Source organism: Zosterops lateralis (assembly GCF_965231275.1).
Source record: "Zosterops lateralis genome assembly, chromosome: 2".
NCBI classification, from domain to species: domain Eukaryota; kingdom Metazoa; phylum Chordata; class Aves; order Passeriformes; family Zosteropidae; genus Zosterops; species Zosterops lateralis.
This window is the reverse complement of record NC_139763.1, coordinates 99,025,134-99,052,569: the sequence shown is the minus strand read 5'-3', so window position 1 is coordinate 99,052,569 and position 27,436 is coordinate 99,025,134. Positions and strand designations below refer to the sequence as shown.

Sequence of the window (27,436 nt, the reverse complement as noted above, 5' to 3'; positions counted from 1 at the left end):
ATAGCAGAACTTCTATAGAAGTTATTGACCTGCTAGTTCATCTGAAAAATAAAATGGGCATAAAAAGCAAAAATGAATGAAATCAGCTCAAGATCATTAACATGAATTTGTAATAGCATGGTCCAAATTTGATAACACAATCATCCATCCAGTCCTCTCTCTCAACTATTTGTGCGCCTCAGCCAAACCCTAAAACCTCAAAGCCTAAACCAAGAAACTGAATCAAGTTCAACTGCAAAGTCCTTTTGCGACCAAGAACTGGTGGTACTTCTCAGCTGCACCAGACTCTTAGAAACTGGTGGTACTTCTCACCTGCACTGACTCTTAGAAACCTTTTAAGTTGATCTGAGGAAATCTTGACTTGTGGCATCTGAGCCATGATGATTTATGATTCTATAAGCAGTGCTGAAATTCCAACTGTATCACTGTTCTGCCTTGCAGACTTTGGCAATCAATAGCTTTAACTTCTCCACCCCACTGCACCTAGGGGTCACCTGTGTTTTAGTGTTACCTCTGCCAGCTGAAATAATGCTGATGTTCCACACTGTTTCGTTAAATCAGAAGGCCCTGAACGGGATGTACTTGAAGAAATCTATGGAGAGAAAAACCAACACAAATAAAACATTATTTTATGTTTATGACACAGATTTAAACAGATTGTTTCCCCTCCTTCCCAAAATTCATTCTTAAGAGTATATACTGAAAAGGAAGTGCAGACCTGTGCGTGCTGGTATGAACAGAAGACCACTCCAACACTGCTCTGGTGGACAAGGCCACTGTACACTAAATGGTACTTGCAGATTTGGGGTTTTTCTTGTCAGGACTCCCTTGGATGAACAGAATGAACTGAAACACATGCTCTCTCACACAGGAACAGACTCTAGAAGGTTAAGCAACAATCTACACCAGTATGCAAGCCAGCTGGTGGTGTTTTTAAAGGCTTAGCAGGACACTGGACTCCAAAATTTCTATTATTTCATTTCATTATCATAGGTTAAGGAGGCTATTCCTTTCAGGCTATGGTATTGCCTTTTGGTGTCGTATAGGACTCATATAAAAGAGATGCTCTGAATCCAAAGTTAAGTAGGAGCCCTCAAGCCTTTAATAATTTTTAGTATTCCTCAGAGTAAAAGGAGGCTGTCATGCAAGCATGTAGCTGATTATTTTGCAGAATCTTTTTCCTGTATCCAGGCCATGATCCTCTTCAGTACTTTAGGGTGTTGTGTATCAGTTGTGAGCTAGGTGCAAAGAAATGATCTTTTCCTAAACAAATTTCAAGTTATCAGTATCAGGATTGGCCACTAGTATGAAGAAAATGTTATATTTTTAAGGACATATTGCATCATCTCTGACCAGGCTTGGAGCTTTCTTATACCACCTTCTTTAGGCTGCATAAGAAAGTGAAGTTATAAGGGACTGGGGAACTAAAGTACTTACACCCTTTTGGCTCTCTCTATCCCCACAAACTCAGTTTCCATTTCTCTCAACCAAAATGGGCCTACAAAGTCAACTGCAAAATTTGGCCTGTCACTGCCATAAAGGAAATAAACAGAAAACTGTCTCTACATCTCCTGGAAGGTGCAGCTCTTCACAGCACCTCCTAAGCTCTGACTATTAGAGATCAAGCTTCCACAGGCTGCTCACAGTGAAGTGCTGTTAGTGCTGAGAAGTGGTCTCCTTGTCTTGGTGAGGTGATGCTCCACTCTCACACTGCCTCCCTTTACTCTCAGGTCTCTGCACTGAAGGCTGAAGACAGAGCCAGGGGCTCAGTAGAGCTGAACGACAACAGCTTCCCAGGCTTTAGAATGCAGAGTGGCTGCTCCAACCATTTGCAGAAACTTAGAAATCCTTAATAATCCTTATTTAGAAAAGAATTTAACTCCCTCCTGCATTTTATCTTAATGACCATCTGTGAAATGCTGTGAAATATCAAAAAGGAAGGGATAGGGAAGGGGCTGGGGGGGAAATGGAGATAAAATTATTTAATCCACATAGCAGAAAGATGAAGGAGGAGCAGAGCAGTGTGGTATGCTGAAGAAGACAGGCTCCCACGCACCAGGCACTTGTCATGCCAGCAGCATGGAAACAGTAGTCCAGTCCCCTCCAGTGCACAGCAAGTGCAGTTTGGAGTTAGAGCAGCATAGCACAGCTGACTGCCAAATCCACTTGCAAACCCCCGAGGTGATTATGAACACGATTTATTTGGGATGCTCCAAACCAAGTCCTGAACTGGTATCTGTAAACTTAAGCTGAATCTCACATATCATTTATCCAACCACGATCCAACACTAGAGATCTCCAAAACTGGGGAAAAAACAAAGGAAGAAAAAAATCAATAGCACTGATGTCCTCCTACAAGAGCTAGAGACGTGGAAGATGTGCCTAGCACATCTGTTGTGTTTTTTCCTGTCTGAATCAGAGCCTTTAACGTCCATTTTGTGTATTAAATTAGGCTTGCAGGATTCCATCTGAGCAATCACTGAGAGACCACGGAAACCTGTCCAACACACAATGCTGCCAGACTTAGCTTCACTTTTTCTGCCACCTGCAGTACAAACTGTGCACTCCTGTGGACAAGCATCTGTCCTTCTACCAAATTAGGGCTTCACAAGCTTCACAGTCACATCACAACTTCTAATGCTAACTTCTAAAAATCAAGCTGCACTCGGCAATAAGCCTTACTCCAGAACAGCACTACTCAGCCTCCTGCTGTCCTGTTAGAGGCCATGTTAAAAACTCCTGGTGCACCTGAGTAAATACCACCAGCCCTTCTGCTGTCCCAGAGCTGCAACAGCCAAATGCCCTTATGGATCACTGATCACAGTTAGGTGTAATCACCCTTGCACAGGCAGTGCTGGCAATAGAGCACTGCCACAAACTCTACTACTGCCAGAGACTGCCTCTACAGTAAGGCAGATTTTCTTCCACTCATATAAGTTCCTATAAAGACATGGTCTTGCAAGACTATCCACAGAACAAGACATGAAATGGTTTCATTTCAATGCTTCCAAACTCTGCCTTCTTCCTGAGAGGGACTGACCTCACCAGCAAGAATATAGGGCTGGCTACAACTAGATAGGATCTAAAGAACCATTTTCCTTACTGAAACAGGATATGAATTTGAAATAAAAAACTAAAACACCACAACAAAAAACCAAAAAAGTGTACTAGTAATGTGCTAGCATACTTCTTTATTTATGTAGAATACAGCATGTATCTTCATCTTTCAATCATCACAAAGAATAGCATTTGCACATCAAACCTCCGAGATTTTTGAGTGAATCATCCATATCGAAGAAGTCTCTACAAGGTTGTATTAAAGACCTACAGAGAATTTCTAGGACTTTGAGGAAACCTGACTCTACATTTTTGATTACTGCTGACAGCTGCCAATTTCAGAATTTAATACACTGCATCAACTCCCAATTCTTCATACAGATTCCTGATGACTCAAAGTCTACTTTTCTTTTCCTATTCTCAGTTGCCAATTAAGCAATGCACCTTCCAGTCATTATAACTAAAGTTTTATTTTTTTAATTCTGGTATCCAGCTCCTCATTAAGAAGCATACTTTTATCTCCCGTCTTTGCTGTTCTCCTTAATGTTGTTTTTATTACAGTTATAAAGCTAATTTTCCTAAAAAGAAGTGTAAATTTCTGTGCTGTCCCTAAGAAAATACACACATTCACAAGTGTTTAAAAGACTAGGTCCCTGGGACCACAGCCACTGCCTACTTCTCTTGATATGTTATTACTTACTAACTTCTGTTTCTGGAAATACCAAATTTGATACTAGAACAAACCTTAAACAATTCATACTTTTTTTGTGGAAAAATTAAACATATCTTCCCCTTCTGACACTACTGGGTATAACTTTACCTCTGCCAACTGGAAGAGTGCCGACTTCCCACAGTGCTTTACTGGCTCGGGACTTGGCAACTGGGAAGTATTTGATGAGATCTAGGTTACAAATGAACAGAGGAGAAAATATTTCAGTAACATACAGGAAAGACAGAAAGGAAAGGAGAAAAAGAATGGAAATCAAGAGATTATTTTTAGTTATTTTTAGTTATTTCCAGCAAAAGGCCCTACTTCAGACAGGCAATCCCACCCAAGAAACACTTAACAGATATGTAGAAAACAGGAGAATACAAGCAAATACAGTATTCATTCCTTAGATAACACTCATGGATAATCTATGTTTGTACTGTGCACAGCTAATATTCTGTCATGCTGTGTGTTTTACGTGACCAAGTGAACAAATCATACCTCTTGCTTTAAAATATGCACTATTAGTTGTTAAGGTTAAATAAAATTCTCTCAGAAGGTCTGGGCAATATTTCCCATTATTTAGACATAGAAGAGGACCATCTGTCCTCACAGGCAGTTCCTGTCTCACTTTCTTTAGTTATGAAAAAGGAAATAAGACCTATGTCTGGACACCAAATCTAGTCTTCCACAGAGCTGTTGGTGTGCCAGCACCTGTGATTAGCAAATAATTACCATTACCACTGTAGGAAATTGCTTATACATCCAAATTTTTACAAACCCACTTTCCAGTGCAGCAGTATCGATTCAGAAATGCAAGAATTATTATTTCTGATATGTGACCTTTTTCAGCACAGCATTCCACAGTAATATCTGGTCTGGAAGCCTTTGAAAGCCTTGGGATAAAATCACCAGTGTTTCTGTGGTATCTCCTTCACCACAAAAATCACACTTAGGACCATGATGAGGCAGGTAGTAACAGGACAAGGGCAATGGTTTTAAGCTGAAAGAGGGCAAAGGTTTATGGCAGGTGTTACGAAAAATTCTTAACTCAGAGGGTGGTGAGGCACTGGAAGAGGTGGCCCAGAGAGACTGGTGCTCAGGGCAGGGTGGATGGGGCTTTGAGAAACTCCATCAACAGGAAGGTGTCCCTGCATGCCACAGGGGGCTTGGAATGAGATGAGCCATAAGGTCCCTTTCAATTCAAATCTTTCTATGGTTCTATGGTCTTCCAGATGCAAAAATTATCATGTTTGCCTTTCTCCTTGTAATTAATTCTTTCTTCTGAACTAGGTTGCTTGAAGAATTTATTTTTCAATTACCTGTCAAAGAATTTATTATTACACTCCTCACCACATCCTCCTCCACCAAAATCCAGGACATTCATTTCACTTCCAGCTATTTAAAGTACAGTGAATAATACTAAATGTGCACTAATAGTAATTTTTAATATTAAACTGAAATATTTTAACATCCTAGTTTTGTTTTGAGACAGTTCAGTGAACTTGCTCAGGACCCCAGTTGACTAAGTGATCGTGTACATTGCACTTTGCAGGAAGATGGTCTCAACTTTTAATCTTTCTATTAAAACAAATGCTCATATCAATGATTTTTTTTCTCAGCATGATATGAATGGCAGAAATAGGATAGAACAACGCCCACACACACTGAATTATAACTTGAGAACATACAGGCATATCTTGCCTGCTGATGCAGAAAGTAAGGAAAGAGTAAAGAAATTCTGACAAGACAATCGGTGATCCTAACAAAATGTGAGATCTTTATAGTACTAAAAGAAAGAGAGGAAGCAGACACTTATTATCAGAAAAAAAAAAAAAAATCTTCTAAGAGGTAAGAAAACAAACAGCAAGCGACACAAGCGTGCGACTCATTCTGATGGAGTTACTGGCCAAACATCAAAAGGAAAAGAATGGCTGATCATCAGCTCTCAGTGAGATTACAGATCCCATTCCCTGTCTTAAGAACATCTTCCCGCCTTAATTAGAAAAATGAGAATGACCACTACTACAACTACAAACAGCCCTTTACTTATGTAGAGGTTTAACTGGAGGATCATTAGGATCAAGTTGCTATCTTTTATTACAATACAGGTGGGATTTTAGCTACTATATTACATTCCAGTTTGCAAAAGAAGCGTGGTACTACTTTTTCCTCCTAGAACAGGCATTTCATTTCGACACAAATATTTAGTAATTTCAGTGGGCAAACAGCAAATACATTTGTCTTTACCTGGGAAGACTACAACTTTACATATGGGAAAGCTGGAAGAGAAAACACTCACTAGTTTTTTACTCTCAATTTCGAAGAAGTGTAAAAACTAGTGAGGGCATTTTGACAAAAAGTTTTGGATTTGAACTTCCTGTTCTGCACAGAAATAAACAGAGAGCAAACCTCAAAATAAGTATTTGAGAACGCAGCAGAGACAAAAATCATCCTCAGGCATGCTTTTTTTCTTAAATGATAGGAACATGCTGGACTAGGAACAAAAAATTCCACCTTGTTGCATGCTGCATGTGACTGTTTTGATTTTTTTTTAATTAAATCACCTAGAGAAAAAAATTAGAAAAGCTGCTGAAGGCAAAGAGTTTAGTGGTTGTGGATTCCTTTTATTTTTAAGATAGTTGAAATAGCAGGCTTTTTGCATCCATACTCCAGAAACCTTTTCTTTAATAATGAGTAAGTATTTAGGAAAGTAAATCCAAGAGGTACTCATCTTTCCTCTCAAGGAAGCAATCACCACCATCTGTTCACATTTGCCAAACACAGATGCGGTAAGACCAAGAGAGCAAGGGGTCCCATCTGTTCTGCTCCCCTCTCATGGCAAGGAAGGGGACAGTGACCAGCCCCTGTGAGCAGACAGCCAGCAAACAGCCAGTGCCCTAAGGAACACGGCCCCCTGCTCAGAAATCACAGCCTTTCCGTAAAGGTTCAAATGAGAAGGACAAAAGTAGGGCCAGCTACTTGCAAGGTCAGAGCGGCATGACAAAGCCAAAAGCTTAACCTGACAACAGTCCAAACTTCCAAAGGCTCTTGCATGAGGATATCACATCGTCTTTGAAGACCTCCAAGGCACTTGGCTGCACACCCACAGGACCAAACAAAGTCTTGCTCCCAGGATTTTCATCATTTGTTGTGGCAAGTCACTGGGCAGGCCTCATTAGCCATATCCTGAACAGCTTTAATTGACAACTATAGCACTTGGGCTAGACAACCAGATGAAAGACTAACTGAGGCTATAAAGACAAAAAGAATCCCATGCTACTCTAGACATAACGAGCTGTTTCTGAGTGACAGGGCACTTGTACTCCTGGGGTAAAGGTGTCTGTTTTAAATGACAAGCCTACTCAATGGGATCGCTGTCTTCACAAAGAGGCACTCTTACTCACCCTGCTGCAAAGGCGGTGAAGAGAAAGGCAACATATGAGGAACACCCAGCCAGAACCAAAACTGAGCTGGGATGGCTGCCAGAAGTCTCCAGGCACATCAGACTAGAGCACACTTCGCATTTCTTCACAGGTCTACTTGGCTACTGGTTAAATAACTACTTTCTCTCTCTCTCTTTTTTCTTTTGTAGACTGTGCATTGCTGACAGCAGCCCACTGCAAATTGCCTGCCATAATTTAGCTCACTAAATGCAGTAACGCGCTCATATAGACAAGATGCAGTAAGAAGTGGCACAGTAAGGAACAGGACTTTTGCCAAATTTGACAAAGGCAGCCTGTGCAAATGAAAGCCCTTATAGCTGAAAGAGCACAAGCAGCTTTAATAGCAGAGGAGAAAGCTTAAAGTGGTTCTGTAATGTGCCCAATGCTTTCCCCAGGAGCAACCTAAATCAAATCATCAGGTTACAAGCTTAGAAAAATGCCATGTCTCTACTGCTACAGATACAAAATGATGTTCATCACTGTCATTAAGATTTCACAGGAAGAATAACAATGGCTAGCAGGGTGGATTTTTAAAATTTTGTTTGGTTTTCTTCCTCCTTTCCAGATTCCTGTCTCCTATTTCCAGCCACAGAACAAAACCAACTCCTCCAGACTGCATATACATTTAAATATTTTTACAAGAAAAAGAGATTAACCCTGACTCTAAAACTGTCCTCAGTAAATCCTAATTAACTTTCTAAGCACCTCTTCTACCTAACATTTGATGATTCATATGTGCACTCCAATGTGCCAAAGGAGCTCACTCAGCATAATGGAATGCAGCTCAATGCACTGTCACATCCGTATGACAATTTTCAGGTTTGTCGTTTTGTTTGTTCAATTAGGAGAGGAAACGATTTTAGGTTCTGTGAAATTCTGAGAGTAGGGTTAAGCCAGGCTTTATATGACAATTTAAGAATGTTGTATTAAATGCAATACATATTCTGTTCAACTCTGCAGATATATCCAGAATGACTGAGATTTTTGCAACTAAGTTAGCAGATTCACTTGCAATATTACTCCAGTATTTTGCAATAAAATTAACAAGAAATGTTCTCCAGTTTGTATCTTTTAACTTGGTTTAAAAGTCTGGCTTCAACACATAGTTTCATCCCGCTCAATTCTACTCATTTTGACATAAGAGCTTTGCAAATTGACTTCTAGCTTTCAAAAATGTGGTACATATAAAAATACCTTCATGATTAGAACTATTAACTCTATTGTATCTTTTACAGGGGTGTTTGTAGTCAGATATTTTCTGGCACCTGAATCAGTAAATTGATTTATCTTCCTTGGCCTGCTAAGAAAAACACCAAGGCCCATTTTAGCCAAGCTAAAAACAGAGTAGACAATTAGCTCAACATTTCACAGAAGGAAGTGTGTGGTATGTAGCCAAACCTGTGTAAACACACAGAATAACAGAGTATCTTTCAATTTCTTTAGGCTCCCCTGCAATAGCACCGGCTCCAATCCCAGCCTTTTCAGACACATACAAAATGCACCTGTGGCTTAACTGATTCTGCAAGCAGTATCAGACTCCCCCAAATGGGCAAGAAGAGTATATGTGTGGAAAGTCAATTTACAGAGGCACATTCAACACATGGGAGAAGAAATTCCTAAAAGCAGCATTTCAGGAACTCCAAATCTTCAATATGTGGAGGAAGGCAGAAAGGCTACTTACTTATGGGAAACTGATAGATTTGATAAGACACCACCTAACAATGCTGTTAAATATCCTTGTGGCTGTTGTGATAAGCTTCCTTTGACCTGCAAGGATTCTTCAAATGATTCCTGCCTCTAGGGCAGTCACCATTCCGCCCTGCTGCAGCCTCTTCCCACAGGCACTGCACCCTGTCATTTCAGAATGTCTTTTAATTGCTGTTTTCCTAGATGTAAATTAAAAGGCCATTTGGATAAGTAAGTCTGCAGTGATCCTTTGGGTATGGAAGGCCAGGTAATGTTCACAAGCCCAGCATCTCTCAGCTGGTAGAACTGGCCAACATCTCATCCTATCACCGGTTATTCACTCCGTGGTTTTCTCAACACAATGCTGTCACGAAGATATACATCTCCTGATGGGAATCCCTGATAAGACAGGGTGCTTAGCCATTCAGTGATGACTTTTACCGGTTCTTTGCTTCCTCCCATCCTCCCCCACCACATTCTGCGATTATACCTCAGCAAACTGAAACCTCCCCCACCACATTCTGCGATTATACCTCAGCAAACTGAAACAATGCAGACTCCTCCGTTTGTTTTACTGCCCCCAGGACTCCAGGCTGTGACGTGTTGGAAGAGATCTGTCAGAAAAACAATTATGCTTGTGTTACCTAACTCTTCAGTTTCAGTATCACACTTCAACATGCTAAATTTATAATCTGTCATAAACAGACTCCTGGTACTCCAGAGAATGCAAAAGAGTCCCAACACACCCTTAGAACAAACAGTATCTGCTTTCCAGGAAACACATAAACAGGTGATCTGTGAAATGGTAATCTTGAAATATTTTTCAGAAGGAAAATCTTTTCTAGGATCAACAAAACAGGCTTTTTTTGAAGGGCTTTTATTTGCCTGCTGATATGTCAAAGAAGGGTTAGCAACAAATACTTAACACTATTGTATTTCACAGTTCAGTGGAAGACCTGAAATTGCAGAATGGTGGTGATGACAGAGCACAAATTGCTACTTAGCACAGAAGGTAAGTGTGGACAGGAACACTATGTGTGCAGGTATTCTGAGATACCAGATCTATCCAACACACTAAGGTAACTGCATTTCATATTGTTTAACTTGTGTCCAGTAGTTTTGTTGCAAATGACACCTCTAATTAATGTTAGACTTCATAACAAGTACCAATTGTTTTGCCACTGACACACATACCTACCATGCACTGGTTAGGTGCACCCCCTCTACGGGCTGTTTAACATCCTTGAAAAATAAGACCAGCTAATTTGCATTTCTAATTACTGATCATTAGTAAGCTACCTCTAAACCATGTGTTTTAGCAGTACAGGTGAGCTTGTTTCCTGGCACCACTGAATTTTTTCTTCAACGGATAAGGAAAATCCAGAGGTCAGAAGCCCTCAGAAAGGGCATATCTGGCAGCACACAATTCCTGCCTACTGTCACAGGAGTCTGGCACTTCCCTCCTTCAGCACTGTAAAATGAACTGAAACAATTAGGTGAGCTGGTATTTGTCTTACTCTTTAAAAGATTCAGCAGTGAGTGAAATTCAATATAAGACGTTGCTCTACTGATAGTATAAACACACAGAAGCACTCCAGGAATATGGGAAGATGGATGTTGAATCATTACCACAGAAGTGTCATAAGTGATACTGGAATTAACCAGTTCTAAGAAGCCTCTAAGTATTGTTTTTCATTGCTGGCACACTAGGCATTTCCCCTTCCTAAGAAGAAAAGCCAGCAGGCTGTTTAAGAGCCCAATTACAGGTTATCTACTTCACTCTGGCCATTACCTTTAATCAGAAATAAAGGATCTGTGCCTTAATTAATTCTAATACATTTGAAACACTCGGATCTTAAAGTTGGAACTCAAGGGCTTGTGTGCTGATGTTAAAATATCCAACTGAAAAAAAGTCCCATTTCCTGTGTGCTAGGATTGCAATGTATCTGCTCCACATTGATGATGTTTGGGGAAGAGTTTGAAGGTGCAAAGGCTATGAATATTAAAGACACACAAGCCAGATTAATAGCCGGTGTGAATACAGGTCACAAAAAGCCCCTACCACAACAAAATTTCTTTCCATATACACTTACTTAAAAACTACACAGTGTCCTGTAAAATCAGTACCTATACAAGTATGTATTTTTGTGTCTTGTATTATGATTATTTCAAAAATTGGAACAATGTCAAGAAACAAGTGATGCTTGCAGAGAGCCAGAGCTCCTTGAAATCTCATTTTTGTCATATTATTTACACCAATGAAACCCATTAAGACTTGGATAGAACTGTTTTCTTTCTTCAAAGAAAAAGAACAATACACACACCACAGTTGCACTTCTAGCAGTATCTGGAGTATGTTGACAAAAATATTGTACATTGCACAATTAAAGCACACTTGCATAGAGCTGTTTGGTGGTTCTACAAGAAAATTCTGGAAATTTAAGAACTACATTGATTTTTAATGGAGCTGATGACTAAAGCAGCCAGAAGAGATTAGAAACACAATGTAACACCCAAATACATGTTAAAACCTTAGTTAATAAGGCTCTAGTTTAAAACTAAGTGCAGGAATGACATATCTCCAGATTACAGCTTAAACCACAGCTCCATGATTGCATTTGGGTTTCCACCATGGTCCTAAACACTCTCTCTTGCACTTCAAGTCTGACCAATCTGATAAATGATTCAACAGCATAAACCCAAAACTGAGGGAATAAATAACAGCATCAACTTTAGTTAAAGACACTTGATTTCTTTTCAGCTGGACATCAGATGCTTCTTAAAAGGAAGCACTTACAAAAAAACCCCTTTTTGAAACTCACCTCTGCAAACTGAAACAATGATGACTTCTGACAGGGTTCTGTAGAATTAGATGCATCAGACTGGCAAGTACTGGAGGAAACCTGAAACAAGGAGTGTGCACAGTAAGACCTCAAAGGGGCTTCTCTCAAGGTAAAAACAACAGTGAGCAAAACAAATCATTTAAGAGAAGAAGGACCAGCTGATGTTTCACAGTCCTGGAAAGATTAAATCACATTTATAGATGAAAACATAGTTTAGTACCCATTTTAATGCACTTGAAAGCTGTCTTAGAAAAAGACCACAAAAATACCAGGTTTTTTTCCTCCTTTTATGATCCTGAACTTGTTAGAATAGTTTTTATGCAATAGAATGCTCAATGGATTATGCTGGACTACACACATAACTATCTTGTATTGGTGACACTATTGACACTGCTAGATGTGCAACTTGTGCTACAATAAAGCCTTATTTGAATTAACACAGATCTTAGCTGTGGCATTCTTATTAGCTAGAAATATGTTAATCAAGCATTATTCTGTAAAGGAATTATATCAAATATAATACATTCATTAAGTGTCACATTTGAGTGTAAAAGATTTGCATATGTAACTCCTAGGAGAATGAGATACTGTTAGTGTAAAATAAGGTATGTAACATGGCCTGCAAGAAACAGAAAAAAAAGAGAGGATACATAAGATTTTAGAGAAAGTCCTAGGATGGAATTTTTTACCCTAACAACTTTTTCCCCTCAAAATTTCAGTTTATTTAAAAGATTCATCAAAAGTAAATGTGGGGCTTTCTCTTATTCATTAACCAAAAGAGTAAATCAACAGCTTTTATTGGCGAAAGCACATGAGATTTAGCTACTGACTGCACCTGTTGTTAGTAAGCACTAAGCCCCACGGCACACTCCGGCCTACAGCACCTGCAGCTTGCCCTGCTGCTCCTGCTGCTGTTTGTCTGGGATCCTGAAGCACTGCAACAGCAACAGCAGCATTTGCTTTCAGGAATCTGCTACCCACGCTCCCCTGGAAACACTAAATCCAAGTGTAGCAACCCACGAGCCAAGGGGAAATATACCAATGTGACAATTGGCTTACATTACAAACTTGTTTCTTCCCTGCCATAAAACCAAGCAGCAACAGTGACTCCTGTGATCTATACTTCCACTGTATTTATTAAACACTGGGCAAGATGTTTTATCAGTGTACTATGGGAATACAGCAACCCAAAGGGCCACAAAGAATGTATTTTTAATGTCTATCTTCTGCATTTTTACTAAGTAGTGCTACTACTGTTTTCACTGATGTAATGTTTATTACTGACTTTTATCATGTTTCTGTACAGTCTGCTTAGGGTGTCTGTGCCTCAACAGTAGTCTGGACCACACCAGGAAAGCATCTTGCTGCTTTTGAGAGACCCATCTCTGAAGGTCTGAGACGCTGTAAAGGTGTTAATATGTAAGGTTGCTGCCTGCACGTCTGAACACTCATTTGGTTATTTTAGGCCATTGCACTGGTGGGATTCTTAAAGAAATAATGAAAATTTAGACTTGTTTCCCGTATTTTCTGCAGTTCAACCAGCTGCCTTAGCCTGCTTAGCTCTGAGTTTGGGGCCATTGAGCCGTGGACCCCAGGAGCACCATGCTGGAGTGGCAGTGCCCTTCCAAGAGGGGCTATCCCACCTCAGGCCCTGTAACACAGGTGCTGTCAAGACACTCAGGATGAGCCTTCACACTGCCTGGGGGCTGGGTATAGTTTGTACACCTGGTGGGACAAGAACCACTTGCTGTGGGAGGCGTGAAAGGTGTGAAGCCCAGTTCTCCACAGCTTTGTGTGTAGAGAACAGATTGCTGGTGCTCACTAACTCAGTGGAGACCTTGTGGTTGGAACCACTATGCTTTTCCTATCAACTCCTGCTGCTCTTAAAAAAAACTTAATGCTGTTGCCTTTACAACAATTTGAGCTTGTTTCTTCTACTCTGCTGCTCCCCAAACATTCTTGACCTGTGGGAAACCTCTCATCTCCAGGATTTCTAACCTTTGCCAGGCTGAACCTGATCAAAGCATTAAAATAATTAGCAGAGGGAACAGATGCAAGAGAGTGTAATTTTGTACATCCCATTTCCTGCTCTAATAAAACGCCCTCAACATTCCACTTCTGTTTCCTCCTCCCAGCCTTTCTTCAATCAAGTTGCACTGAGAGATTTTTCACTTCTGATTCACACTTTGCACAGACCCTGTATCACATGCAAGATGGCCTTTTGTTCTCAAAAAAAGAAGGAAACCACAGGCCTTCCCTTCCCTTCCCTTCCCTTCCCTTCCCTTCCCTTCCCTTCCCTTCCCTTCCCTTCCCTTCCCTTCCCTTCCCTTCCCTTCCCTTCCCTTCCCTTCCCTTCCCTGCAGTTTACCCTAATCTGCTCTAAAACGATCACAGAGAACAGGGATGGAGGAAAACCCCTGGGACAGGCACACTCCGACCGCTGCGAGGCGTTAGCGCTGGTAGGCAGGATTTGGAGGATGCTCCGGATTTCGGGATTTCTGGGCAGTAACCTACAGAGAGTCCACTAGGTGCTGCTGTAAGGCAAGGAAAGGGCCTGACGGACGAGTGAGGAGATGAGCTGGGAGCCGAACAGGCGAGCAAGGAGCGCTGCTCACCCGGCTTCAGCCTTGCTGCCAAGTAACCTGCGGTGAGGAGCAGGCTTTGCCTGGCAAAACCACAGCAGCTGGAGCAGACAGACCCCTCCGGCATCTCTGCTCAGGTGTTCAATAAACTATGCTCATACACCACTGTCTTGTGGAACTGATGAACACATCCAAATGCAGGGGGAAACTCACTGCATATCCACATCCTTTGCCGGCTACCTTTAAGGTCTGTAGCTTCTCTTGCCTATCTGCTTAGTAGATCTCCAGCTGCTGCCTAGAAATGTATCACCTACCAACACTGAATTCTGATATCAGAAGAGAAACTCCCTAGTCTATTACAAAAATTTGTAAAAATGAGACTATATTGGCAACAAACAGAGATGGCAATTGAAGCCTCAAAACAATTTTGTAAGTATCACTGTTATGCCTCTTCCCATCCTCCTACTAGCAGGTCACTGGGTTACCTGACATCTGGGCTCCTGGCAACTTGAAGATTAAATACCTCAGCTGAAAAACCCCTATGCATTAATTTAGCATACACTTGGCAGAACATCAGCAGGTGTTGAATACTTTTCATGGGATTAGCAGACCTCTAAGTGCAATGTCCTTCATCCTCTCTGAAGTGCAGAGCAACACCGTGCCAGCGCTGCCCTCTCCTCCATTAACAACTTTAAGATTGTAAAAGTACGTAAGACCTGTGCTTACAAGGCCAGCCAAGGCTGCATAATCATACACATAATCATACACATGCACAGTCAATATGCAAGTTGACAGGTAATCCCGTGTCCGGCAGATCCCCAGTTTAAGAACCATATATGTGTAGATGCATCATAAGTGTAGACATACACTTTAATGATCTAGACTACATGTTATAATGTATGTAAAAATTTAGACTGCATAATTTATAGCATTCTTTAAAATATGACACTGTATCTGTCCTTTTTAAAAAAAATAGAAATGCCAAGGTTTTAGAAGTACCATGTGTATTTATATATTTACATGCATATAATAAAAACAATACATATATTGTCCGTAATAAAGCAACTTCTGAACCTCTTTCACTGATCATACCTCTGGAGTCACCTTAGTACACCATATTCTCTCCCATGTGAATATCAACTCTAATACAACACAACTGACTCCTCTTCACTGAAGAGCAAAGCAGCTTTCCAACTCTACAATGAATTCTCGAGCTGCTTTCTGAGTCTATCACCTCCTAGCATGTTCTGCTAGCCTCCCAGATGCTGGTTTAAGTGTGAGACCATAAGCATGGAAACCCAACCATAGATCCTCCTAATGGCATGCAAAAATGACCATCTCACATCTCCTCTGTCTGCAGGCCTGAGGGTGGGAAGACAGAAGAGCTGTTCAGTTATTCAAGTCTAAATAGGCTTAGGATCATTACTGATTTGAGAAAGACATGCCTAAGAAATATTTCCTCTGTATCTATTCACCACTGAAACATATGAAAATAAAGGAAAAATGGAAGGCACACCAGGGCTGCCACACAAGACACTGAGAAAGTCTCTCAGCATCTGGACACACAGCTAGAGACTTATCTGCTGCTAACATGCAATAAGGAGGACTAAACTTGGTTCCTTTGGGTCCCTCTAAGAATACCAATCACCCAAATTGATCTGGAGGAAGTATTTTACAAAGGGGATCCTCAAAAAGAATCAAAGATGTGCAGTTTCCTGGGCAAGTGCTCTGTCCCTTAACCACTTGTCAGATAGGGTAGGACAATTAAAATTACTTATTAAAATTAAAATACTTACTCATTAGTAAGTATGGGATAAATTATGGCTCATCACGATTTTAATAACCCCCCAACTAGTTTTGTTTGGGCTGTACTTATGACAATTATTTTGTTCTACATTTTTGAGGAAAGCAGATTACACAGATTGCTTCTTTGATGTAGAGGGCCAGGTTTCAGAAGAAGACTACAGGCCCAGAAGAGTAGAGTTTAGTTTATACATAAAGTGAATATTTCATCACAAGTCATATTGCACATTTCTTCACACATATTGCACAGGAAAAAATGGGATTTATTGAGGCACATGGGAAGTGTGTCTTTTGCTCAAAATAAAGAAGTTCTGATCAAAAGAACTTCCATGCACTAAAACAATCACACAACATGCTTTTTGATTTAACTCTAAATTTAATTGTAGATCTTTTATTCTTACACTGCCATCTGAAATCATACTACTGAGACTCTTGTAAAATCAAGACACCTCAGCTCTCAAGGTCATAGCAAAGACCTTTTTTAAAGGAATGCAGTATCTGTGACTACAATATACCTTCCCTCACATTTAAATGTAACAGCATAGTAAAAGCAGATTCTATGCTTCAAGCTGAGATTACAAGTTTGAGAAGTACAGGACAGTATAATTTTAGCACAAAATAAAGTGTTTCTTTTCACTTCTCCGTCAACTTGGCTTGAGTATTTCTTATTTTTCATGCTGCAGCACAGAAGGCCAGTACCCACACAGCACAAAACTTCCATGGCTAAACTGGCCTGCAAAGCATTGAGGAGTCCTGGCAATACAGGATCAATACATCTCAAAGGCACTGCACATATAGATTAAGTTAATTATTACTTTTCATCCCAATAAAAACAACAACAAAACAGAGCTCTTTCCTAGAGCAAGAGATTTATGGCAGTGACTACTTACTATACCCAACAAAGAAGCCACCTTTTGAGTAATTTTCAAAGTTGGCCTAAAAACCAGATGGTATTAATAATCAGAAAGACCAGAGACCTCTGCACTACTGGAGATATGCACAAACACTTACTAGACTCCTTTGTAAAAATATAGAACACATATGTGATCGCAACTGAACTACAAACTTCTTTTTAGACATAAGGACTTAGGTGAATAGGAGCAGACTGCAGTACTTCAGTTACCTGTTAGCACTTGCATGGCTTCAGAATGCATACACAATGATGCTGATTTTGTAGGAAATTAGGTATTTATTTATCTGCTAGAGCCAAGGCCACAGCTGTGTGAGGCATTGCAGAAGCATATAAGATCTTTGCCCAGAAAAGCTTGCAAACCACTTGTTTGTTAACACAGTCACTGTATTTCAACCCTTTTACCTCTGACAATGTCCCTTCACAAAGCAAGCTTGACTGGTGTTCTTAAGTACCAAGAGAGTTAATACTGAACTGTGCTCAACCTCTGCCCTCACAGCTGGGATACAAGACTCAGCTCATTCCCAGTTGAGGTTACCTGAGATGCGTCCTAACTTTCATTCCCTACTGGTCAAATATTCCTCTTACAAGCTCTTTAAACTGAGAGCTCGTGGTAAGGGAGAGAGGAGAGTTCCTTACCTCTTGTGCAGTAAGTGCATGTTCCCCTGCTAGAAGCAGCATACTCAGGCCTCCCATTTGTGTAGGATCTGTTAAAAGAGTAAAAATGGAGTCTTAAGTTGATTCATTTGCTTGTTTAAAAAACGTACCACTTGCACCACTAAAGCCCCAGAAGACTACTTGTCACAGACACTCTCAGCAAGCTGCCATAAAAGGCAGTTCAAGAGAATCACAAATAACCATTTCTGTACCCTCTGGGAAGGCTTTCAAAGCGGTTTGAAGGATTTAATTGGATTTGTGTGCTTAACACCCCATTGCATGGATTTACAATTCTACTGCCAAAGGTTTTAGGTACTGTAGAGATGAATATCTTTAAAGCAGCAACTGTAATGATCTCATACAAAAATACACACAAAGATGCTCTAATAATGCACAGGTTTGTATGTCGGTGGATGCTCCGAACAAAGGAGGGGTTTCTTCCTTGGTGACTGAACAAATAAAAAGATAGAACAAAACAACATGATCAAGCTCTGAAGCAGAATTTCTATTTTCATTTCTCTAATTTAGCACTGTATTTAGTGGTGAAAAGTGCCAGCCTGACAGCTCTGAAGCATGAAGCCAGAACAGCACAAGCACTGGCCAGGCAAGCTGCCTGCCTACTTGTTGCCCTGCCAATACAATATATAATTGAGGAATATAAAATGGAGATATAAATGTTCTTTCTTCAAGTATTTGATACTGACAGCTTTTCCCCTCCAGCGTTCCTGCACTTCAGGAGCTCAGAAAATGACAAGAAGTGAAAGCAATAAACTCTGACAGTGCATTACTCATGGAGTTGCTTTTCCACTCAGAACAGTGGTTGCTCTTCATCACTATGAAGACTAATTGTCTGATTTTGGGAGAATGCCTTGGGAGCAATGCAGGCGCCTGATTTAACAGTGTCATGTACAGACAGGGAGACAGACAGTGGCCAAATGTCTCATACAACAGCCACAATGTGAGTGGAATTTTTTGATCTTTTCAGCTGATGTGGGCAAAACCTGTACCTGTAAACAAACCTCCAAACAGTTTAGTGCTATACATGATCACGGTTTAATTCATGGAAATACTCATTGATGCTGTTAATTCAATACCACAGATGCTGCCCTAAGTTTTCTTGCACACAGCATCTCTCACTGACATTCCCAAGGTAAGTTTTTTCAATAGTCCTTTAGAAGGGCATTAAATAGAAACAGATTAAAACAATGTAAATAAACCAAGCTCATTCACCATCTCATGGATAGAAGAGTGGCTTATTATTAAATAACATTAAACAGGCATCCTAAATAGCACCTAGCTTCAAAACCAATATTCAGCTGGAATTAACTTTTTTCTCCACCATAATAAACACATAGAACACATGTGGGGGGGTTCTGTTTTTTTGGAAGAAGTTTGCCTTCTTAACTGAAAAAAAAAAAAAAAATCACATTTCTTTGAAGAGACATTACCAGAAGTGTGGGATCTAGTAACAAGCAGAGACACAGAAAATGTGAAGAGCCAGTAAGGATCTAAGCACAATTCATAAGTGAAAGTGATCCTGTCAGCAACAGCACCTTTTGCCATCCAAGCAGTTGATCAGAAACCACTCAGTCCTTCAGAGCACAGGACATCAGAGCAATTAGGAAGTGAAAAATGAATATGTATCTTGAAAGATAATGCCTGAGCAGGCAGTTTATTTGGAGGAAGCAGAGACTGGAAGAGATCTCCAGGCTCACCATAAACTTATTGAGCCCCATATTAAACAGTAAGGTCTTGGCTGGTTGCTTTCTACTTTCTTTACTCCCTTTGGAAGGCATTTGCAGGATTCATATCTTCTAAGCACTAAGGGCTTTCTTCCAAGTTTTAGCTTAAATATACTCAGGGCCAGGTAGTACATGTTTTTTTTCTAGTACTCGCATCTCTAAGATTAGTAACTGCTTCCCTAAATAGTATCTCCCTTTTCTGCATTTACAGGACTTGTCCTACTCTTCTTCCACTTGTTTTCCTGGTCTAAACAATTCAAGATCTCCCGATGTCATCAAGCACATCCATCTCCTATCATTTCAGCAATTCCTATAGCTCTCCTCCTCCAGTTTTCCCAGGTGTATTCATCTTCCTTGAATATGGATGATCAGCAGCACCACATCAGATGAGGGGGCTCCTGAAAACACTTTGCCTGACAAACTGCAGTATAGCACTTCCTCATGCCTGCATCACCTTGATGGCTCCCAGCTGCTCTTTAGTGCTTTATCTTCATTACCTGTTGGTCCTTTTCCCCCTCCCAAGTTTTGGCCATCTCAAGAACACCCAGTCTATGACTAAAATTCTTGCCCCACTTCTGAATATCTTCGTGGTAGTTCTGGTTTTCTGCCTTTCAATTAAGTAGCTTAACATAAGAGAACAAAGACAGAAGTGTGGTTTAGTGTTTTTCTCCCCAAGTAAGCAAATACTTTAACTGTTTATTTAAACATAAAAATTAAGAGGGAGGAAAAAATTAAAGATTAATTGGAAATAGAAGTTTAATGTGATGCTTAAACACTTAGGCTGCAGCTGTAGCAGAGGGCTGGTGCTTAGATGTCTGCTCACAATAAAAACAGAAATCCTTCCACTAAGGTTCCCAATTACAAAATAACTTCACCTAAGGGAAGACAAAATGTACAAACACTGCCATATGCTTACAGTGCCTCCTCAGCACAATAATGTTTCTCTTCTGGAGCTAGGAGCTTACTGGTATTAAGAAGAATTTTAAGGGGTATTTTACAGAATTTATTCTTAAATCAACAGTACTGGGAAAATAGCACACACATTTGACTTGCAGAATGGCAGGCGATTCGTGACTTTCTCAACAGCTTTTCATATTGATGAAACTTAAAACCATCTCTCTGTTTGGGAATGACATACTTTGTTAGTACTGGGCTGGTTATAGACTCAGCAGGCTGGCTTGTTCATCACAGCCATTTCTCAGTCAGAGGAAACAACAAACTGAGGAAGTACTAAGCAGGAAGAAGGCCAGCAGGAACCAGCTTCAACCAACTCTTACCTGGGTGAATAGTTGAGCTTCTTTCTGAAAAACAGAAACTGTATTTCTATAGGAATATAGCCTACTCTAGAAGTGTCTTTCTTCCAGCTTTTGCCTCAGTAAAAAGCATTTTGGCACGGATGGCTTTCTTCTGAAGGAAAAATATGCAAATACTGGAAATCTCACACATTTGTATGGCAAAGCTTCTGCAAAGCCTCTTCTTTCCCCTACACCCTACACACAGGTGAGCCATATAATGAGAAAAACTCAATGCTCAATTACAGCTTCCAGGATGGATGATCAAGGACATCACTAGTGGGTCTGCAGGTCAGAAGCCCAGTGCTGGTGCCACACCTCAGCACCTTGACATAATGGTAGGTCAGCATGACAGACTTAAATGTGGCATGGTTATTCTTGTAAAGCCAAAAAACAAGGAAACAGCATGTGTGGGACTTTAAAAAACAAAGACCTTAATCTCTATATATTAGATCTTCCAAATTAAAATGAAATACATAAAAAGCAATCAAAACATGATTAGGAATGACCAACAAATGAAAGATTTCCTGGCATGACTCTAGACTCATATAAACCCTGTCCTGAGGAAGTTACCTGCCTTGAAGATACAAGTGAATCAGTGGCATTTCAAAGGTAAAAGTGTTTTTGAGGTGGTTTAGTTATATTTCAGTTCATGAGCTGGTATACAGCCTGGCTTTTAAAGAGATTGTACTGGGAAGAAGAATGAAAGCTGAATTGAACTATCATGTGAAGTCAAGCAGAGAAGAGCACAATAAACATATTTAACATGAACTAGTGTACAGTTGACAAAGCAGTAATCCATTTGGCATGGCACACTTGTCATGACGTGGATGCTGCTAACACCTCTGTCAGAAGCTGTCTTTATTTTATGAGCTATTCTCATACCCAAGATATTATCAGCCTTCACTGGCATGAGGATTGGAGCAAGATCCTTATGAAATACTATGCACATTGTCTTAGCCTGCAGGAAAAAAACCCAAATAACTATCACAGGTAGCATAAAGGACTTTCTTCAGAAATGAATGGCTCTATAGATAAAACAGTGGATTAGTTTCTAATTAATTCTTAATTTCTCACCCTACTCTGACAGGTGTTGATTCAAGACCTCTGTACTCAAAAACTCAACATTAGGATAGCCCAGTAGGAGCACTAGGGGATGGATGAGAGGTAGATTAAAGCTCGTTACTTGTTCTTTGTGTTAAGTCAATAAATATTTAAGGAGTACAGAAATTATTCTTGTAAAAGCAAAAGGTGAATGGTCTGAAGGGGCTTGTGATTTTTGGAACTACTCTCCCATATACCAGAACTATGCAGAATGAAACACTTTTATTTTGATCACATTTCACAGTTCCTTAAGAGCCAGAAGAAATTTCATTACAGGAATTTTCATACCACTATGCCTCTTTATCCCTTTTCATTCTTTTACACTTGTTCCATGAAACCATTTTCTACTCTCCAGCTCACAATCTCTCTAAGCAGAGAAATCCCGTCTGCTCCACACCTGTCATAAACCAGGTAGGATATGACAAAGTTCCTAATTTTGAAAATACTGATGCATCTGAAACTTTAAATGAAAAAAACAAACAAACAACAAAACAAACAAAAACCCCAACAACAAAAAAAAAAAAAAAGGAAAAGGGAAAAAAGAATGGCAGAGAATTATTTTTTACCTTGACTGCGAGGTTCTTAAGCTGCCAGTATTTAACATTAATGTCCCTGTATTTCAAGGTCATGATTACAACAGTTCTGCTATTTATGGATATCAGTGAGAGATTATCTGCTTTTCACCAGTCCAGGCACTCCACCTACACTTCTTCACATATTTCTTTTTTTTTTTTTCTTCAAATGTTTAAAAGTTTAGAATTTGCTCCTCCAAGATATAATGGACAAAAGAGCACAATTAATTGAAATTAAATTATGCTTCTCTTGATTTAAATATAAAAGTGCTAGCCCCACTGGTACACAAGAATATTAATGTATCCAACTTGAGACACCCGTAAACTACTTTTTCAAATAGTAAATTACTAAAAAGAGTAGAGCATTTTATGACAGAGAAACAGAACACACACAATCAGCACTTTCCTTTTTGACCAGAGAATGGAAGTCTCTAACAGCAGATAAGCTGGTATCAAAAATCCATCAAATCTGGGCCCTACAGGGGTATGAGTTAGGATGCCTCAAATTTGGACTTGACTCTTAAAAATAAATAATGCACTACAGAAAATTTTAGAAAACTGTTACAGAGAGGTTTAACTACAGTTCTGGCAACTTAATCGGGGACACTCCAGTACCATGTGAAACAAAGGAAACAGGTATCCCAGTTCAGTTTCAATACCACATCCCCAGACAAAATGAGGATACTACAGCTGAGTACCACGGATGGAAATCTCACCTGCCATCCCAAAGTTAAGTTGTGGCATTTCTTCACTTTTGGTTACTTTCCTTGGGCTCGGTAAGTCTTTTGCAGAGTCTGGTGCAATGGCCCATAGCTTTTTCCTGTTTGTAACACTGGATGCCTGGGTTTTCACAGGTTTGTTGGTTGTGGGGCACCACTTGTACCCTGGGTTTGCTTTCATAAATGCATCCTTGTACTAGAAAAGAAAACAGAAATTATCAGTCATGACATTATACTCTTCACAGGGCAAGAGAGCACACTGCATGTAAGAGGATTTAATACAAAAACTAATCCTTAAATATCTTGATTTTTTAACACTTAAATCACATGCTTAAGAGTCCAACCACCAACACAATTTGCTAAGAAAAAATATTAAGATAAAGAGAGCTATATCTAAAAAAGTGGGTTTTCTCTTTCCTCTCCTGAGGGTCTATTATCCAGAGCAGGCTGAAGTTCTGATCCAGCAAACTGCTTCCCAGTGCTTGTATGCTCATGCTCTGATGCTTGAATTCTTTGCAGGTTTACTTACTAGTTTGAATTAAATAAAAATACACATTTAGCAATAAATGCAGCATGATGCCTTGTACTCATTCTTCTCTAGTAGTTCTGTTCTTAGAATACTTGAGTATACGCTTTCCCAAACCAGGCACCAGAAACAAATTGCAACCAGTATAATGTCATATTCAGTATCTTGTAATACACCATCCCAGTGCTCTTTCCAAAATGTACCATCCTGTATGGCTGCATAAAACAAACTGTGACCATTTAAAACATTCTTTGTCCTTGAGCACCCAGCACCCATCTCAGTTGTTTGCTGGGTTTTTGGTATGAGGCAGCAAAACAAAGGAAGCCAAACTACACATGGGGGGTGGAGGAAAGGGTCTGGATCTCAATTTGGGGGATGGGGAAAGGACCAGCATCTATTTTATTCACAAAACAAAACACCATTTTCCAAGAATTTTACTGCCCACATTAAACCAAGATTTCTGAATGTTAACAGTAACAGAAAGACTGCATTTCAGTATTTTACATGTGTTGCTATGCAAGGTTGAGAACTGGCAAATCAGAGGAACATGCCACACATTCCAGCTGCAGATGTTTGCCTAACAACTGATAGGAGTGTACAGCACTTGCTGCTGTGGAAGCCTACCCAGCAAGTACCAGTGCTCACCGTGGGGGGAAGGAACCCAACACCCCTTCACGACTGGGCAGCTCTCGGTGGCAGCAAATGACCAAAAGAGCAGCTTTGTGCTTGGAAGTACATGGCAGGGAAGATGCAGGAAGTTTGTTCTGTGATTACACGTTCCCACCCACACAGCTGTCATCAGTCCCAGCCATGGCACAGAGAAGGACCTATATCTCATGCACACTCAAGCACAGAAACATAGAGAGGAAGAAAAATCCCTTGGGCATCAAATACAGAAATAGCACTGCAAGCCTTGTTCCCTGCTAGAGTCACTACAGTGTTTTCCCAGCTCAACAGTCTGCCTGGAGGCAGGGTCACCATTGCACATGCACTGCTTTCTTTCATTTCTATCCTCACCTCTGAGCTGGCACTTGCTACCTCCAGACCCTAGCACAGATAAAAACATTTCAGTTTGCAAGAAACACAGCACTGTGTGAACCCTGCTGTGTGAAGTCCTGTATTTATAGAAATGGCTATAAATAATAAAAATCTGCAGGGATCACTGACCCACATACACACTGTATTTTCTGAATAGGGTGTATGTATTAAATCTGCAAAGTAAGGTCTCAGACACTGCTCACCTCACTCCTTTTCCCTTTCTCTCAGTTTGCTTTGGGAGCTCAGTATACCACAAAAATAGCCTGGTGGAGGGAAGGGATAGGAAGGGGAGGGTAAGGGAAGAGGAGGAAAGGAAATACACGACGGAGCAGCTTTGCCTTCCATTGTTAAAGCCACAGCCCACTCACAAATCATGTTTCCAGCCTGCAGAAAAAAGCACAGAGTCGCTAGGAATGAGCTACATAAGCTCTTCATATCAGCAATGCTACTTTGAGTAATTGAATTATTCTACTGAGTAATTTGACAAGCCGACAGGCTGCCCATCAAATGAGAACTAGAACGCATGCCATTTGTGAGATGAGGCTGCAATAAGCTTTTAATCAGTTTTCAACAAGAGCAATTCAAGTGAGCTGGTCTATTGATGTCTTTTTTTTCCTCTGCAAAGCCAAGAAGTGAACATTAACTGCAGTTTCTGAAGGGAAGGGAGCAAACTGAGGGAGGACTACTCATTGGAACGGTTCAGTTTCAACACATAAGATAAAAAAAGAGAAAATTGAAAAAGTTAAACAATGGCCAAGAAGTACTTTTTGTAAATGCATATAGGGGCCTGATCCAAATCTTAAAACCCTTTTGGTATTGACTTTTGTGACTACCAGACCAAGGCCTAAACCAGATAGATTTTGCTTACCAGGTCATGAGAAGATAACTTAAATGAGCTACACAGACAAGAAAACGTCAAAGACAATAGTACAGGCTACCGCTTTCCTCCCTTTGCAGGAAACTAACTGTGCAGTAAAGTAACTTAACACAGACAGCTTAAGCAGAGGTTTAAAATTGATTAAAAAAACCCCAAAACACAAGCAAACCAAACCAACCAAAGAAAACCACAAAAAATCCAACCCAAACATAAGTACCTAACCTGGAACGCAAAGACACCACCTTGTTTTTCACAACAAATGGCAAGGACTGCCCAGCAGGGCCATATTCTTAAGTTTCAGATAAGAAACAGAACAAGATTTGTTTGTGGGATTGGTCTGATGCCTTATTTCTGTTTTGTTAAAGCTTGGAGAATGTTATGTTACACAGCAAGACCGGTGCCACTTCAAGAACTGAAGTTAAAAATTGCCGAGTTCCCAAGTTGCTTTCATCACCAAATAAAAAAAAAAGATTTGCTTCCTCTAGTTGTGGTAGGAACAGGAGCTCACAAGTGGATTCCAGCTACACCTCAGGCCAGCTGTTAGCACGTGCTTAATTTTAAATGTAGGCTATTAAATGTCACATGAATCCCAGAGACACAACATTAAAAAAAAAATTCCCCAGAAAATACAGCACTCCATTTTTCACTTCTGAAGGATGCAGGGTTCATATTACACACGCTACAGTCAGCCAGTGGACTTGTTAAACTCCAGCCAGCAATCCAGGGCATTTGTCCCCTCTGACTCTGAGGCAGCTGCCAAAGCAGTGGCACCACAAGGCCAGCAAGCTCCCAGTCTGCCTGACTGGACCCAAGGCACCACTGGCCAAGGACCAGCAGGGAGAAGTGTTCAGCTTGGCCACTGAATGGCAGCAAATCACACAATCAATGAGGTTGGAAAAGATCTCTGAGATCATAGTTCAGCCTACAGACCAACACACCTTGCCAACTACACCACAGCACTCAGAGCCATGTCCAGTCTTTCCTCAAACATCTTCAGGGATGGTGACTCCACCACCTTCTGGGGCAGTCCACTCCAATGTCTAATCACATTTATCAGGTTGTTCCCTACAGGAAACAATCCTGACTGCCTGGATCTTACTGATGCAAAGACATATTTAAAAATGAAGTGTCTTCTAGCAAGGGAATAGGGCTCAAACAGTAACAGTCTCACCAGATACTTTCTAAGGCAGCTGAACACACCCAGGAAGTCCTGTAAGAGTTAACAGAAGAACACTACCCTTATGACTGAAATGAATAAAAATGCTGGTGCATATTTATGAGTGGCCAGATTAATTTCCCTCAGTGAAGGAAAATGTTAAAAAAATACAGTAACAGTTCTGGTTCCTTTCTGAGTATATATCAACTACTGGGTTTATATCCTAGAGAGTGAAATGTTCAAACTTGAACTGAGCTAGGAAGTCTGCAGGATAGAAATAGAAAACCTACTCATAAAGGTAACACCAGCAAAAACAGACATCAAGCTCTGCAGGCACAGCACCAGGTCTAGAGGGCAGTTGTTGCTACAAGAGGCCATAAACCACAAGATGGAAAATAGAGGGAGTGTAGGGCCAGTTTTTCCAGATAATTAAGGCACCCCAAGGTGCAGACAGGTACATAATGGGATTTTCCACAGTGCCTAAATGAACCAGAGACCTGACGAGCCTCTCAGTGGCAGTCAGGGATGTATGTCCAGTCTGCTAGGAAACTTCTCATAATTCCAGCTGGCAAAAATTTTGGGCGCCTCACTATCTTCCAAAATGCTACATCTTGCATACAGCTAGACATATGTAAATAAATATACAAGTGCCTTGACTTGCATACTGCTGAGGTAATACCACTGCTAGTAGTAAGCAGGTAAGAAACTGAAAGCTTC

The 27,436-nt window shown here is 40.4% G+C and overlaps 1 protein-coding gene across 11 annotated transcripts in view; it reads right to left on the bottom strand.

Moving 5' to 3' along the window:
* BBX (BBX high mobility group box domain containing) overlaps positions 1–27,436 on the bottom strand; it is a 140,207-nt gene that overhangs the window by 32,845 nt on the left and 79,926 nt on the right. For 9 of the 11 annotated variants that reach the window (XM_083885271.1, XM_083885272.1, XM_083885265.1 and 6 more), the window contains 6 exons: positions 23,120–23,318; positions 17,676–17,743; positions 11,721–11,801; positions 9,432–9,512; positions 3,878–3,958; positions 512–592 (listed from right to left, as the gene is read on the bottom strand). In XM_083885271.1, coding sequence (XP_083741397.1) covers positions 512–592; positions 3,878–3,958; positions 9,432–9,512; positions 11,721–11,801; positions 17,676–17,743; positions 23,120–23,318 — 591 coding nt within the window. The remainder of the gene's footprint in view (positions 1–511; positions 593–3,877; positions 3,959–9,431; positions 9,513–11,720; positions 11,802–17,675; positions 17,744–23,119; positions 23,319–27,436) is intronic. The other 2 variants (XM_083885266.1, XM_083885269.1) reach the window with 2 other exon arrangements.